The sequence below is a fragment of the Dasypus novemcinctus genome, chromosome 1 (genome assembly GCF_030445035.2).
Source record: "Dasypus novemcinctus isolate mDasNov1 chromosome 1, mDasNov1.1.hap2, whole genome shotgun sequence".
Lineage (NCBI taxonomy): Eukaryota > Metazoa > Chordata > Mammalia > Cingulata > Dasypodidae > Dasypus > Dasypus novemcinctus.
The window spans coordinates 159,293,720-159,311,551 of NC_080673.1; the positions used below are offsets into that span (position 1 = coordinate 159,293,720).

The 17,832-nt window shown below is 40.0% G+C and overlaps 1 protein-coding gene across 2 annotated transcripts in view; it reads left to right on the forward strand.

Moving 5' to 3' along the window:
- Positions 1 to 17,832, forward strand: part of GABRA2 (gamma-aminobutyric acid type A receptor subunit alpha2) — a 160,755-nt gene that overhangs the window by 124,271 nt on the left and 18,652 nt on the right. For both annotated transcript variants that reach the window (XM_004458583.4, XM_071216647.1), the window contains one exon: positions 10,229 to 10,431. In XM_004458583.4, the coding sequence (XP_004458640.1) occupies positions 10,229 to 10,431 (203 nt within the window). The remainder of the gene's footprint in view (positions 1 to 10,228; positions 10,432 to 17,832) is intronic.

Sequence of the window (17,832 nt, forward strand, 5' to 3'; positions counted from 1 at the left end):
ATCCAAACCATATACTGCTTTTTCCTCCAAAGTGGTAACTGTTAGGCGAATGTGATATAGCTATACCTATAAGATGGAATATAGTGATGGGTTTAAAGGTTAGATATAGAATACATACTAATTTAGAAAAATTAAAGTAAAAGTAAATTGGGGTATCAAAAATTAAAAAATAGAAAAGCTTTGTTTTAGATGTTTTGCCTTCCATCACTGCAGCAAGTTTTGCTCTGTATGCACACTGGCAAGGCAACTTCTTCCATCTCTTCCTCAGTGTCTACTTACTTTCTTTTTTTTTCTAATTATTAAGCTTGTCTTCACAAAAGTTTTAGACCATAGTAATTCATATATACAATATATGATACTCCCACATATTCAACATCAGACACTTTGTCCCTTTTTACTATTAGTGGAACATGGCAATATATTGGGCTTCATTTTCAGGGAGGTTTTGGGCCACAGAGGGGTTCAACAGTGGTAGAGGGAGGAATACTGGTGTGGGAGGTGCATGATTGGGAGGGAGTTCTCCAGGGCATATGTGCGGGGTGCATAAAAATGTTTGGATATTTTCATAGTGGTTACAGTTGGGAACGACAGCTGGGGGAGTGCTGAGCTCCGGCCGGGGGAGCTCTGTCGCATTCCCTAATGGAACAGCAACAATCCCCTGAGTACAATGGCTAAGGCCAATAAGGAAGGATGGTCCAATAATGAGCCCTTGATGCTAATGACTGTGCTTGTGAACCTGTATGCCTGAAATAAGAACTAGGCATAGAGCTGCAGGGTGCCTAAGAGTTAGCTCCTGGGGGTCTTCCTGTTCTCAAATGTGGCCAGTCTCGAAGCCAAACTCAGTATGTAAATGCATTCCCTTACCCCCAGCATGGGACATGACTACCAAGGATGAGCCTCCCTGGCACGGAGGGATTACTACAAAGTACCAGCTGATGATGTGGCTGGAGAATAACCTTGAATAAAAGGGTCAACTCAGACCAGCAGAATATCTCAGCCTACATGTAATATCAGGAGTTAAAAATGCTTTTTGACCTTGAATAAAAGGAGGAAATGGAAAGGACAAATGAGTTTATATGGCTATGAGTCTCCAAAAAAAAAAAAAAGCCAAGAGGTCATCAGAGGGGTCACCCTTATACACACCTCAATGGAGTCCCAGAGACAGGTAAAGTAGATACAACCCAAGGTATTGGTTCTTGTGAGGGCTACAGAGACCCACAGGTTCAATGGTCATGGCAGATGGAGTTCAGTGCCATGTCAGTTGGCTTTTCTTTGGAGTTTGTATTCCTGAGTGTGATGGAGTTGGAATCAGATGTGATCTTTGTTCACAAGCCTCTCCTATCACTTTTACCAGACCTATGATTGGTGCTGGGATTTAGTGTATACTCAGCGGACCTGAATCTCTGGACTGTCCATGTGATAGCCAGGCCCTGAGCCTCAACAGACTTGCAACTCCTAGCCTCTGGTTTATTGGACTTACCGCAGCCACTAACAGGGATGTGAAGAAGGTCAACCACCACACCAGGGAGCCAAGAGTGCCTGCAACTGCAAACAGGAGAACTGCATCCATCATCCAAGTGGAATCTAAGCACCCTCTTGATACAGAGGTGAATTTTGGACATAGCCATCCCAGCGTCCACAGAATGAAGGAGTGGAGTATGGATTAGAGTGGACTTCCTGATGCTCTATTCTGGAATTGGTGTGATTAGTGAATGTAACATTAAAAAATAAATAAATAAAGACAAAAAAAAGGGAAAAAAATAAAACTGGCTAATGCCCTAGATGGCAATAAATCCAAAAAAAAAAAAAAGATATACCTATAAGAACTGTGATATAGATATACCTATAAAAATTACTAAATTCTTATAGGTATGTCTATGTCAATATACATATCCAAGCATATATACTTTAATGAAAATTAAATCATGAAACTTTTTAAAAGCATACTGTATTGTAGACATATTTATAGTCAATTTTTAACCCTGTTTCATTCCTTATAATTTTCTTTGAGGATATACATGATGTAGATATTCTTTACTAAACTAATCCCCCATCAATGAATATGCCAAATGTTGCCACATTTGCTGTTAAAAGCAGTGCTCAAGTGAATAGTATTTATATCCTTTGTCTTTGCATATTTTCTTGCTGTCATTTCAGTAAGATAGGTTGCCAATAAGAATTAAAATAGCTAGTATTCATTGAATACTTATAATGTGCCAGGCTTTATGCTAAGTGCTCTAAAAAGAGTGTCATATTTAAACCTCACAACATCCCTATGAGGTAGGTACCATTCTTGTCTTATTTTATTGATTAGGAAAGTGATTACTGAGGAAGCTGGTAGTGGATCTGGGATTCAAAAACAGGCAGGCCAATGATTCTGAGGCCATCTGAGGCCATAGCCATAATATTAACTGGTACTTTATACTACCCTTGCCTTATACAGAAGTGAAATTGGTAGGGCTCTGTTTATACCCATTCAAAATGTAGGGAGAGTTGGTAACATCAACAAACAAACTAATGGAAAGAGTAGAATAAGGAGAATAAGGAATTGGGAAATCCTGCTCCTCCATAAAAGCAACAAATATATTGGCAAAAGCTGCCAGAATCAATATTTTTAGTACTTTGAAAATGAACCAAAGCCTTGCAGCAACCCATGGAAAGCTAATTCAAGAAAAAGTGCTCAATATCATTAAGAATGATGACCTTTCTTGTGTTTTAACTGACCCTCTTCCCATCCTACTGACCCAATTAAATGATAGACTTGGAAATAACTACTCATGTTCCTGTACAATAAATAGGGAGGAAAGTGGAACTCATTCAAATGGAATGATCATTTCTTTATGTGTCTGGTGTCTCCCTAGAAGATCGTCTCAAAACGTTTGTCATTATTCCTCTTGACTCTGAGATTGCCTACTGCCAAAGCAAAAAGTGGGAGAAAAGAGGAGGCATTTATTGAAAATAATGTATACATGTAGAGGAAAATGATATTGTTGCTGTCTGAGAAAGAGGATAAAATTTGGGGCAAAAATAGCCTGCCCCAAAAGCTGGGGAGGCATTAGGTTGGTGCCAAAGGAATTGTGGTTTCAGACCATGAATTTTAAATCATTATAACTAAACTCAAACACATCTTTATTAATCAAAATATGAAACATTACAATCAACATATTGTTGCCAACAAGAAATAAGTTTGTTTATTCCAGTAGCATAAAAATCCATGCTTTGGAATTCAGTGAACTCTTGGAAAGCATTTTCTGCATTCTGCTGGTTGTAGAAACGTTTTCCCTGCAAAAAGTTGTCAAGATGCCTGAAGAAGTGGTAGTTGGTTGGCAAGAGGTCAGGGGAATTTGGCAGGTGAGGCAAAACTTCATAGCCCAATTTGTTCAACTTTTGAAGTGTTTGTTGTGTGACATGTGTGGTAGGGCATTATCATGGAGAAGAATTGGGCCTTTTCTGTTGACCAATGCCGTCTCAAGGCATTGCAGGCTTCAGTGCATGTCATTGATTTGCTGAGCATACTTCTTAGATGTAATGGTTTGGTTGGAATTCAGAAAGCTATAGTGGATCAGACTGGAAGCAGACCACCAAACACAGACCATGGACTTTTTTGGTGCAAGTTTGGCTTTGGGAAGTGCTTTGGAGCTTCTCTGTCCAACCAATGAGCTGGTCATCGCCGATTGTTGTAAAACCCACTTTTCATCGCACTTCACAATCTGATTGAGAAATGGTTCATTGTTGTTGCATAGAATAAGAGAAAATGACACTTCAAAATGATGATTTTTAAAATTTTTGGTCTGTTCATGAGGCACCCACTTATTGAACATTATCCGCCTTTCCAATTAGCTTCAAATGCCGAATGACTATAGAATCGTTGACATTGAGTTCTTCAGTAATTTCTCATGCAGTTTAAGAGGATCAGCTTCAGTCATTGTCAATTTCCAATGGCCTGCGATTATGATTCTTATCTTCAAGGCTCTTGTCTCCTTTGCAAACTTCTTGAACCACCACTGCACAGCATGTTGTTAGCAATTCCTGGGCCAAAAGCATTGTCGATGTTGCGAATTGTCTCCGCTGCTTTATGACCCATTTTGAACTCAAAGAAGAAAATTGCTCTAATTTGCTTTTTGTCTAATATCATTTCCATAGTCTAAAATAAATATAAAATAAACAGCAAGTAATGGTATTAGTGAAAAAGCATAAATCAAAAAATACACATAAAATGATGTATAACATAACCACATTTATTTAAGAATGTATGCCACTAGCAAACAGCAAATTTTAACAATGCAAAACTGCAATTAGTTTCGCACCAACTTCTAAAAGCAAATACCAGGAAATAGATTTGCTTAAACAATGGGAATTTCATTTGCTCACAGTTTTGAGGCTGGGAAAATGTCCAAATCAAGGCATCATCATGGCTATGCTTCCTTCAGGAAGACCAGCTGCCAGCGATCCTTGGCTCCACTGTCACATGACAAAGCCATGATGGTTTCTGCTGGTTTCTGTTGGTTTCTTCTGGGTTCCATTGATACCAGCTACTTGCTTCTTTGGCTTTCTTTCTCAAGTCTGTTTATAAAGGAGTCCAGTAACAAGATTAAGACGCATTGTGATTGAGGTGGCTCATACCTTATCTGAAGTAGCTTCATCAAATGTCCTACTTACTATGGGTTCACACTTACTGGAATGGATTAAATTTAATAATATATTTTTCTGGGACACATATGGCTTCAAATCACCACAGGAGGAAAGGCTGAGGAATGAGATGTAAATGTAAGCTTTGAAAAGTTCTGACATATTCTTTGGAATGTAGAAGGCCATGTGTAGTCCCAGGGAGGAGATATGCTGAGGGAAGACCTGAGAAGACCATAAATTCTCATCTCTGTTTGACTTTGAGGCTCTATGCAAGCAGGAAGTAAAGGCTAAAGCATTGTGAATTGCATGCTTTGAGTGTTAAAGACATGCCACAACCCACATACAGAGCCATTTGGCAGCAAAGCGTAAGGACTTTGAATGTTTAACTAATTGAAGTCACTAATAAACAAAAACTAAAACAAATATTGGCAACAATAAATCCTAGATAGGGGGAAAATCTGATTTTCAGATGTGCTGCATTATAGTGCTCAAAATATCCAGTTTCAACAGAAATTACAGCAATAAAGAGAGTGTGTGGTTGGCATAAAGATAGACAAATAGCTTAATGAAATAAAATTGAGAGTCCAAAATAAAACCTATATGGTCAGTGGATTTTTGACAAAGTTGCCAGACCATTCACTATGGAAAGGAAAATCTTTTCAACAAATGGAGTCGGAACAACTGGATATCAACAAGCAAAAAGAATAAGTTTGATCCCTTACCTCACACTATATATAAATTTTACTTAAAATGGATCAAAGATCTAAATGTAACAGCTAAAACTATAAAACTCTTAGGAAACATAGGTCTGAATCTTCATAATTTTGATATTTTTAAATATATATATATATATGACACCAAAAACAAAGCAACAAAAGAAAAACAAGACTTCTTCAAATTTAAATTTTTTCATCAAAAATTGAAAAGACAAGCCACAGAATGGGAGACAATATTTGGAAATTATATGATCTGATAAGTAGCTAGAGTCCAGAAAATATAACAAATTCTTTCAACACTAACAACTCATCAATAAAGAGATTTTAAACAATGTACAGAAGATTTAAATACACAGTTCAAATGGCCAATATGCACATGAAAAGCCATGAGGGAAATGCAAATCAAAACCACAATGAAATACTACTTCACATACACTACAATATAGTGTAACTCAAAATAATTATCCTGAATGAAAGAAGCCAAGCCAAAAAAAAAAAGAAAGACTTGCATTGTATAATTCTGTTTATATAAAATTCTAGAAAAAGCATTAAAAAATTTTTAAAACATCTTTTAAATTAAATTTTTTTTTCTTTTTAGAAAATGCATTTCAATATCTAGAGACAGAAAGCTTGTCAGTAGTAGCCTGGGGATGAGGAAGAGGGTACAGGGAAGAGAGGGAGGATTACAATGGAGGTAATAGATATGTGCATTTCCTGATTGTGGTGATGTTCCATATATGTATACATATTCCAAAACTTACACTTTCAATATGGGCAGTTTATTGCACCTCAATTATACCTTAAGAATGCTATTAAAAATACTAGGTGAGGACAACCAGCAAAATGGCAGTGAAATAAGGAGCTCCTAGAGTCAGCTCCTGCTACAGGGCAGTTAGTAAACACCCAGAGCTATCTGGAGCTAGCTGAAGCACCAGAAGAGCATCCTGCCACAGCCTTGAAGGAGTGGAGAGGGGAGACTGCCTGTCTGCAGAGAAGATTCATAAGTAGAACTCTCCTCACACGGAGGCTGGTGCCCATCCTCCACCGGAGGCACAAGACACCTCAGAGCTGTTCTGTGACAGGAATTGAAAGCTCCACTTCCAAAAAATGGGGGAGGAAGAGACAGTTGGGCACCAGCTTCAGCTTCTGATGAATAAATTCAGTGGGCTAAAGTATAATCCTGAGAACAGCTGAAGTTTGAGTCTGTCCAAGTCAGAAAGAGACCAGTAGCTACCATCTTAACTCCATGCCTGGCATGAGGGGAAGCAGGGAGGACTGAACATCAGCTAGCTAGAAGCTCCTCATTTCACTGCCATCTTGCTGGTTGTCTCCTCATCTAGTATTGTTAATAGCATTATTAAGGTATAATTGAGATGCAATAAACGTCCATATTGAAAGTGACTGAAAATAACAGTGCTGGTAGGCACCAGCTTCTTTCCATCCAGATCAGATTGCAGGTCTCACCTAAGCCCAGACCCACCTCTGGGATGAAGAAAGCTGTGGGGACCTGTGCCAGCCTCTCTAGGAAGTTACCAGCCAAGCTGCAGAGGCTAGTGATCGACCTACTTTGGTGGTGCAAGCTGCCCCACGAGCTATTTTGTAGCTGGAATTGGAAGATCCATTTTCCAAAAACAGGGAAGGAGGAGATGGTTGGCCATTGATTTTGGCTACTGATTAGTATAGTTGGCTGGCTAAGGTATAACCCAAGGAACAGCTAGGGTGAGAATTCTACTCAAATTGATGTGCAGATTCAATGCAATCCCAACAAAAATTCCACCAGCATTTTTAAAAAATTGAAAACATGATTACTGAGTTTATTTTAAAGGGTAGAGGGTTCTGAATAGCCAGAAACATCTTAAAAAGGAAAAATGAACTCTCATCTCCAGACTTTGAATTATATTACCTGGCTATAGTGGTGAAAACAGCATGGTACTGGCATAAAGACAGACACACAGACCAATGGAACCAAATTTATTCAGAAGCAGACCCTCACATGTATAGTCAAGTAATTTTTGACTAGCCTGTCAAACCTTCACAGCTCAGGCAGAGTCATCCATTCAACAAATGGTGCTGAAAGAACTGGATATCCATAGACAAAAGGCAAAAAGATGATCCCACTCTCATACCTTACTCAAAAATTAAATCAAAATGAATCAAAAACCTAGGTAAAGAGGCAAGAACCATAGAGCTTCTAGAAGAGGTTGTAGGAAAATATCTTCAAGCCCTGATGGTAGGTGGTAGATTCTTAAAGGAGATAATAGGAGGAGTGAGATGGACTATTGATGTTTAATGTATATAGAAGTTTTAATTAGCTTTAATGCAAAGTGTGGAAATGTATAGGGTTGATGGTAACAAAAAGTGAGTAACAGCTAGTTTATATATAAACGGGAATGTGGCTGAAAGTGGTAGTCTAGGGATGTAGATGCCAGTTGGCAGAATAGTAGAGAATAATCTAGGAACTGAAGAGGTGGATGAGAATTGTGGTTGATTGTACAGATGCAGGAGTGTCCTTTGTGAGCTAGAGCAAATGTACATCAAGTACTGCAGGGTAGTGGGAATGTGGGGAAGCATGGGGAAAATACAGCAGGAGTGACCCATAGACTGTGGTTAGCATTAACAATGTAATATGCTTGCATCTATGCCAAATTTGTACTGTTTTGATAAGGAGCAGTATGGAGAATGTGTGCCAAATGTGCACTATGGATTTGGTAACAATCAGATGATACTATTTTAACTGTAATAAATGTTCTACCACACTGTGGTGTGTTGATAGATTGATGTTGTTTGGGAATTCTGCACATGTACATGATTGTTTTATAAGTTTACAACTGCAGTCATAAAAAAAATATACCTAAAAATAATAATAGGTTGGGTTGGGGGTAAAATACACCAAATGTAAGATAGGGACTATAATTAGTAGTAAGATTTTGACAATATTTTTTTATAATCTGTAACAAATGTCTCACAACAATGCAAGGTGTTGGTGGAGGATTGATGTATGGGACCCCTATAAACTGTTCTGCATATTTGCTTTGTAAGTCCACAACTTTTGCTATACACTTATTGTTTAGGTATGTTCATATATAAATGATATAAAGATAATAATAATAATAGGGTGGGTTGGGGGAAATATTTTGGTTAGTAGTAATATTTTGACAATGTTCTTTAATCATTTGTTTAAAATGTTTAGCAACAATATAAGTTATTGGTGGTCAGGTGAGTTATGAGATTCCTCTACGATGCTATATATGTTTGCTTTGTAAGTTCATAACTATTACTATACACTTATTGTTTATGTATGTTTATGTGTGGGTGATATACTTCAATAAATTAAAGAAAAATAAAAAAATACTAGGTGGTACTACCAATAAATATTAGTTTCAAGGATGTGGAACAAATTTAGGATTTTTTTGAATGATAGTGTTCATTTCCCCCACATTTTCTTCACTACCAGGATACAATTAATCTTGTAAAGTTTTGCTAACATAAATTGCTGGTGTTTTCTAAAAAACATATCTCATTGTTGCTTTGTTTATAAATATATGACTGCTAGTAAAGCTGGACATATTTGCATATACTAGTTTTACATTTCTCATATTAGTAATACATGTGTTTTATATATCGAAATTCTATTCTATTTATTTATTCTACTATATGACAGTTTGAAAAGAAAACATTTTCCCTATCTAAAACCTTTCATCTTTGATGCATGCAATTGCAATGTGTTTCTATAAAGATTTTTTACTATTGACTCAGCAACAGATTAACTTAGTTTTCTACCTTTCTTACTCCTAATACCATCAAATTCCTAGATACATTCAGTCATGATTAAATAGAATAATTGCAGTTTTAAATACTGATGTTATTGTAGGTGAGAAAAAAATTTAAAAAAAAACAAAGTACAAAAATGGCAATATAAGGATGAACATTTCTTTAATATTTTAATATTCTTTCAATTTAACTGATCCCCTGTTTACATATTTATACTTTTCTTGGTTCTCTGATAAACCTGGTGATGGCAGATGTTTTGGGTGCTGATAGTGCCACCTACCTTCTTTTTAATTAAGGGTAGTGACTCCCCTGACTGCTGACAGGAAAGGGATACAATGACAGGAAATCAATTATGTTTTAAACCAACAAAGGTATAAAAGTTCTTTAAAAGTAATGATTTACATATTTATAAGGTTTTACACTTTTCATTTTCTGTTTTATTCCAAAGATGGTAAACTTCACTAAGAAATAAATTATGTCCCCACAATGCTAAAGAATCCAGAATTAATTTCATGCTTATATAGCCATACTTCGAACAAAGAACAACTTAATCACCCTTCCAGCATGATCACCTGTGCAGATGACTGTTCCATTGCTTAACATAAGTCATATGTGTGATGAAAAATTAACATGAAACTCAGATGGAGTTTTAAAAAATAAATGTTAATGAGTAATGGGTCAGTTTAAAGTGCTTGCTTTCTTCTTCATAGGAAATTCTACTTCTGTTTCATCAGTCTTTTTTAAACACAACAGTACCTAAGAGGAGAAAATAGTGGTTCATGTAGACCAAATGAGACCCGGCAGCTTTCTTTATTTTAGGAGGTACTGGGCATTGAACCCATGACCTGGTATGTGTGAAGCAGGCACCCAACCACTGAGCTACACCTGCTCCATAGTTTTTTCAGTTATAAACTTAAGATATATAACAACTTTGAGATAATGTACTTGTACTGTTTTCTTCCAGGTAGAATTTTTTTTTTTAATTAAGTGGATAAAAGTGTCACTGAGAAGATCTGCAAAGAGTGTCTCTAAAAAAGTTTTTTAAAAAATACTTCCTATCTAATCCTGTTCACACTGGCTGATGTTTTTGGTTCCTATCTTTTCTTCTGCAGGAGTAACAACTGTTTTAACAATGACAACCCTAAGCATCAGTGCTCGGAATTCTCTCCCCAAAGTGGCTTATGCAACTGCCATGGACTGGTTTATTGCTGTTTGTTATGCATTTGTGTTCTCTGCCCTAATTGAATTTGCCACTGTTAATTACTTCACCAAAAGAGGATGGGCTTGGGATGGGAAGAGTGTAGTAAATGACAAGGTAAGTGACACCATTCTTCTCATTGTAATTAAGAGAATCTGTAAGAGAGTCAGCTTGTAAGAGATACATTTCTAAAAGTTAACATTAAGAATATACAAAACTTATAAAGATATATTGAAATAAATTAGAATCATACAGATATCTTTCAAAGTGTGCTCTTGCCTGAAATCCTTTAGGAGTGCATATAGAAGTAATATTTCTGTTAAAACCACTCCTTAAGTTGAGTTGTATGTGTTAAGCTCTATGCTAAGTTTTTGATATGGCTTCTCATGTAATTCTCACAGCAACCTTGTAATTAGGGTCTCTTCTTAATCCCTCCCCCCCTTTTCTTTTTTGATGAGAAAACTGAGGTTTAAGAAAGTTAGCACCTTGTCCAAGCTCACAGAATTATCAATAGATATAATTGAACCCATATCTGTCTGTCTGACCATTAAGTTCATGCACTTAAACATCACATTGCATTATAATAAAGAAGTTGGAAAAAAACCTTGACATTGTCTTTACCCATTATAGAACTTCAGACCCTCTTGAATGTGTGGGAAATTCCTCATCCTCCGTATCTCTGTTGCCTGAATATAAAAGTCCAGGCAGCACATTTATCCCCACCATGGGTGTGGAATAAGTAAGTAGGTGCTGGAAAGTCGAGAAATTTTATGTTGTTCACAGTCTATAAGGGAAAGTGATTTGCTTTGAAGATAAACTTCTTCGGGAATTATTAGTATTCATTTTTAGGTTTCAAATATTGAAGCTAGTAGAAGTGTCGTTATATAACAGATGTTTCCTTTCTTATTTTATAGATTATTATTCCTCTGCCTTAAGGAGGAGGCTTGAGACATATCAGAACATACAGAGTACTCTTAGAATAGTAAAAAGTTATATTTGAGGGTTTCTTTAAACAATATAGCTCCCTAAATGTTTCTTCTGTTAAATTTGGAATAACATACTGATTTGATTTCTTTTTAAGTTATTTGAATATAAGTAGCTTTTCTCATTTCTAAGTCCATATTGAAGTTTAAGTATACTATGGGTGCTATAGCATAAAAGTCTTTATCTTTTTCCTTATTTTGTAAGCTATGAAAGTTTTAATGAGTGCTGTTTTATTTCATTTTATACGCTGTGTTTTGCTTACTAACAAAGTTGGCAAGCTGATCAAATTTTATGCTTAACTTCTAGGCTATTTCAACATTTCCATCAAATTTTGTTGTTGATTTGTGTTTTCATTTCCCATGCAGTGTGTTGCTATTTCATTGCTATTTATGCAATTACTTCTTTTTAGCTATTTCAATACATGTGCACTTTTATACTTACATTTTTTAAAGATAAAATGTTAGTCCTTTATAAATATATCACATAAAATTAAATCACAATCATTTTGTGGTATAAATGCCCCTAATTTACTATTATATTATACTGAAACTTTCTATTATATTATCTTTTAATGCCATGGTATGCCAATTAAATTGACATTGAGATGTGGCATATCAAATAATATGTGTTCTTAATCCTTGAACTTGGAAAATAGAAACTTATGAATGGAGAAAGCAAATTCTTGATGGTGCATTCTGAAATCAATGGCCTAATATTGATAAATGCTTGGTTTATGTTTGCCCACACATCAAACCACACACAGTCAAGATAAATCTTTGTCAAAACCTTTGCTGCTCCAACCTACTTTGTCAGAAAGCAGCTAACAATATATATATTATTTTAGTTCTTTTGGTTAAGTTTAGGGAACATTACTTCAAATGTCTTACTTGTTCTCATTCACTGCTGCATAGCTAGAGTATCTGGCACTTAGTAGGCACTTTGGAAATATTTGTTGGATAAATGAATGAAACAGGTTTCTGATATTAAATCTGTCCACGTAATACCAATAAGAAGCCTTCTTTACCTTCATTTAAAAGCTTTAAAAACTTTACAATCAAGGCTCGATCAGTAGGTTCTCACTCCAATTTCATGATTCAGTTGATCTCATGAATTCAAATGAACCTATCCTGGGAATAACTAGGTCATATGAACTAAGGAAAATCAAGGAAAGTGTCCCAAAGTAGCCTAACTGCCTAGAAGATAATTCAGTACCATCTCCTCTACTTTTGTTTTTTTCAGATTAATTTTTTATGTGGAAAATAATACTTTTCTGAAATACAGCATACTTATCCACAGGTCATATTGGTACCCTTTCAGATTAGCCATCTAGAAAGTGGTAGAATTCCTCTGATTTGAAGTTATTAAACATGCATAGGTCCAGTTAAATTATCTGTCAATCCAAAGATATGAAAAGTTCTTAGATTTTGTAAACTAGCAAGTATTAATTTGCCTTATAAGAATAATTAATCAAGAAATACATACCAAGATTATATGTGTGAAAAAAATAAAATATGTATTTAACAGTGTACATCTAGATTATACTCTGATAGAGTTAGCTTTCGCAAGTAAATAAAAATATCCACTCATCCATGTATTCAATCTACTATTGAGCCATATGTTGGAAGACAATTGGCAAGGCTTTTTGCCTTTTTTTCCCTTCATTTTCTACCTAGCTTTGTGATATTACACTACTTTTATCCACATTTGCTGTAGTTCTCAAATTGGGACAACACAAGTTTCCATTCTAAAAATGTATTGTTTCCATAAAATGATCTACCTCAGATTTTTATGCCCCTCCATGTGCAAATGTGTCTTTTTATATGAACACTCAAGTCCTTCTGGAACCTACCTCATACCCATTTCTCTTCTTGTCTAAGACCAATTCTTCCACTCCAACTCTTGATCCTTTTCCTTCTTGTTCTGTAATCAGTCTTCATCCATCAATTATTGTATCTTCAAAGTCATCTTCTTTCAACTGCCTTCTTCCTTCCAGTTTATGATGAAGATTAACATTTACCATAAAAGCCAAAACAAAATTCCTCAGATTATATACCACTACCTTCTCCAATCTTCAGTTTCTGTCCTATTCCTTTCCATTCATGCTCTTTGAAAGCATTGCGTATGATGCCATCATCTCACTTATAATTTATTTCTCAACCCAGTGTCAGATGATTGCCTTTCCATTTACTCTCCTGTATCTGAAGGGCACCAATAACTTTCATATTTTCAGCTCAGATAATAATTTTCCATTTTTCTCAAAAGATCCCTATTGAATCTTTGTACTGCTTTGCTCCAGAACTCCGTTTCAGTCCCTGGTCAAGATTTTCTCTTTTTCACCTCCTTAAAATAGACCTCAGAATTTCAACATCCTTTCCCTGGCAGCTCTCACTTTTCATTTAATGCTTCGAAATTTTCTTCCTGAGTTCAGAGTGGATCCAGCTCCCCTAGTATTTGCTCATATTTATCTCCAAAGGCATTCATTTCAGTTTTATTTTATACTGGTTTTGTTTTCAATATCCACTGTGAGTTTCTCCTTTAAGGATTTTACTGATAGTGTTTACAGAAATATCTGCAACACTAAGCCCACTGCCCACTACTTTCACTCCCCAACCATACAATTCCCACTCATTCTCAGCTCAAATATCAATTCCTCAGGAAATTTCTGATCCCTGTCCACCACCACTGATTAGATTTCCATTGTAAGCACTTACAGTACCTTCTGCCTTTGCATTATTACCCTTATCAGTGTTTGTAATTGAATATTCCTTTCTCAACTCCTTCATTGATCATGATAACAATGACCACACTTACTCTCATAAATCATCTATTCCTGTCCCTTTGCAGTTCATTGTGCACATATTATGTGTCATATAATATTGTACAAAATAATGAAGTAATTACCAAACCAATGTCTACAACCCACACCTTTATCTTAACTAACAGGGTCATCTCTTGTAACTATACTCTACAACCTTTTTTTTACCTTTAGGATCATATATCCAACCTGTTCCCTAGACATTTCTACCTGAACATAACATCTCAATATCTATATATCTAAAGAAATAAAAGAAACAAAAATAAAACTCTCTAAATAGATTTTTTTTCATTATTAGCTTTATTTTCAAAGATACATAGATCACATAAAATGTTACATTAAAAAATATAAGCAGTTCCCCCGACTCCTCCCACATTGACAACTTTTTTCATTAGTGTGGTACATTCATTGCATTTGATGAGTACCCAAAGTAGTTACAACCCCAGGTAGGGGTGCTCCTGAGGACTACAGAGGCACCTAGACCCTACAGTCATGGCTGATGGCTCTTGCCAATGGGCCCTTGTTGCCGCCTTTCTCCACCCCTCCTCCCCCTCCAGCCCCCGCCGTCCTTCCCGCCAGTCCCGCCCATATTGCCAACCCACAATCTGCCCTCTTCCCCAGTAACTGCTTACCTCATGTCTATCCATCAGCTTCAGCCTGTCCACAGCCGCCCCTTAGCCAACCCTCCCTTCATCATGCCCCTCCCTCTACCCAACCCTATATAGCTAAGTGTACTTCCATAATAAAGCAGACCTGTTCTTGCGCTCAAGCGGTCTCCGTGGTTTTTCCCCAACCGCGCGTCCCCCACGCCTGGAGAACCGGTGCTCCCTCTTGGGGCACCCCCCGCCGGTGGTTCGGCAGGAGCAAGTCCCCCCGACTCTTGGGCCTGAGCGAGGACGAAACCCTCTCGCTCAGCTACAACTGGCGCCCAACGTGGCGGCTCCTCCCCCGGCCCCTCTCTGCTGCTGCTGCTGCTGTGATTGTCCTCCTCTCCAGGTAGGGACCCCTCACCCGGACGAGCCCCAAGGGACCCCTCACCGTCGTCCCGTCCCTATCCCGTCATGGGCGCCTTTTTGTCATTGCGTCAGGTGCCGCAAGTCAGGGCCCTCGCTGCCCTGCTCGATGCCAATGGAGTCCGCGTCTCCTTGCGGCAGCTCCGAAAGTACTGGGATCTCTTGCTCCCTTTTAATCCGTGGCTCGCCACCTGCCAACTCTGGAGCCCGGACACCTATTCGCGACTCATAGATCGAGTCACCTCCATCATGGAGCACGAGAAACGCACCTTCCCAACAGGCCTCTTACCCGTTCTCGTTGCCATTCGCGCTTGTCTCCTTGGCGCCCCGACCGAGGTCGTTTATGAAGCTTCTCCCAAACGGCCTCTAGACTGTGATCCCGATGAGTCCGCTGACACTGACTCTCTGTCTAACCAACTTGCTGCTGCTCTCGAGCGCGAACCTCCCCGCCCGAGCTCCCCGCAGCAGACAGAAACCACTCCTGCCACTCCCCAAGATGGCGGACTTCCGCCTTCTTCCCCCACTTCTGCCCAAGATGGCGCGCATCCGGCTTCTTCTCCGCCAGTATCCTCCTCCTCCCGCTTCTACCCGCCTCTTCCTGCCCAGTCAGCATCTGGTTCGGGCCCGGAAACTGCAGGGTCGCCATCTTCCGCTAAACTGGAAGCCCCCCCCGCGCCATTTTGTCCGCCGCCAGATGTAGCTGCTCCGCCATCTTGGCCGGCGCCCGGAAGGGTCCTGCCGCCATTTTGTTGTCGCCCGGAAGCCGCTAAGCCACCATTTTCTCACCCGTGTTCCGCTTATCCCTTGCCGCCGCCGTACGGCAATAGCCCTTCACCTGCCTTGGCTGCTCCATCGGTCCCCGGTGCCATGCCTCCTCAAACCCCTCAGCTGTATCTGCTGAATCCGCAGCCCACGCCGCAGCGACCCCAAACTTGGCTACCCTTTACAGCGGAAGAGGTCAGGACCCTCCACAAAGCTGTAAAGGAAGACGGAATTGGCAGCCCTTATGCGCAGCAACTACTTGAGGAGTTGGGGACCCAACTCGTTCTCCCATATGACTGGATTGCATTAGCCCGTGCCATCCTGACGCCCGGTCAATTTATCGAATGGCGCACCCATTACCAAGCGGCTGTTGACCGGCAAATCGTGGAGAATGCCCAGGCTGGCGTCCTCGATCCCTCCGATGCATACACGGGCACCAACAATTATGCAAACCCTCGTTCTTATCTCGAAATTGACCCAGGGTTTTGGCACCGGGTAAAGGTCCTCGTCCAGCGGTCATTCTCTCTAGTTTCCACTAAGCAGCCCACCAAGCTCGCACAGCTGCTTCAGGACTCCAATGAGACCTTCCCAGCATTTGTCGCCCGCGTCCTGGAAGCTTGTCAGCGGAAAATTTCCAGCGAGGATGCCCAATTTGCGTTAGCCAAAGAGTTAGTCATTGACGGGTGCCTTGCACCGTTCCGGGCCGTAATCCTTCCCATACGCGACAAAGCTCTGCACGAATGGGTCCTTGCTTGCCGTGACGTCGACCCACAAGTCAAAACACTCACCGCTGCCTTTGCTTCTGCCATGGCTGTTTCATCCAGCCCCACTTCCATCTGCTTTTGGTGCGGCCAGCCCGGCCACTTCGTCCACGAGTGCTCCCAGCCAGGCCCAGCGCCTCGCTCAGACCCGCTGATGCGACGGCCAAGGGGCCCTTCTACGCCGTGTCCGCATTGTGGGAAAGGTTATCACTGGGCCCGCGACTGCCGTTCCGCCCAAGGTTCCCAGCAGCCTTTAAACTTCCAGCGGGGCAGGCCTCAGCCCCACCCCCAAGAGGCCCCCAGAAAAATTCCCAAGCCATAATGTGGACAATGCCCATCACACGCGGCCAGAAACCCTCATTAGAGCTTAAGATTAATGGGCAATGGCTTGATGGGCTTCTGGATTCTGGCGCTGAAGTCTCCTGTGTTCCCTTCGAAATCGCCGCATTCAATCACTGGCCCCTCGAAACGGGCCCTCAAGTCATCGGCGCCACAGGAGCCGCTGCCTCCTGGAAAACATCCCAGCCTCTGCATTGGAGCAACCGAGAAGGCCACGAAGGCCAAATTCGTCCACTCGTCCTTTCGTCAGTCCAGACCATCTTATGGGGGAGAGATGTTCTCAGCCAGCTAAAGGCCCGAATCACCACAGAAGCCTTCTCAGCTGCACTGCCCCCCCCCCCTTCTAGGGGCCACTGCTCCCATCTCAAAACCTGACCCTATCCCTCTGGAATGGGACACAGAGGAGCCCATCTGGGTCGAGCAGTGGCCCTTGCCAGCTCACAAATTGCAGGCTCTCTCTGCCCTCGTCAAAGAGCAGCTACAAGCAGGGCATATAGAGTCATCCACTAGTCCCTACAATTCACCCGTCTTTGTCATTAGCAAAAAGAACACCGGCAAATACCGCCTTCTCCACGACCTCCGTGAGATCAACAAACATATTAAGCCTATGGGATCACCTCAACCAGGATGCCCGCACCCCACTGCAGTCCCCCAACATTTTCATGCGGCAACCATCGACATCAAGGACTGCTTTTTCTCTATTCCTCTTCACCCCCGGGACTGTCCGAGATTCGCGTTCACGGTTCCACGCATCAACAACCAAGGCGCAGCTCAGTGATTTCAATGGCGAGTATTGCCTCAAGGCATGCGCAACAGCCCGACTATGTGCCAACTGTATGTCAAC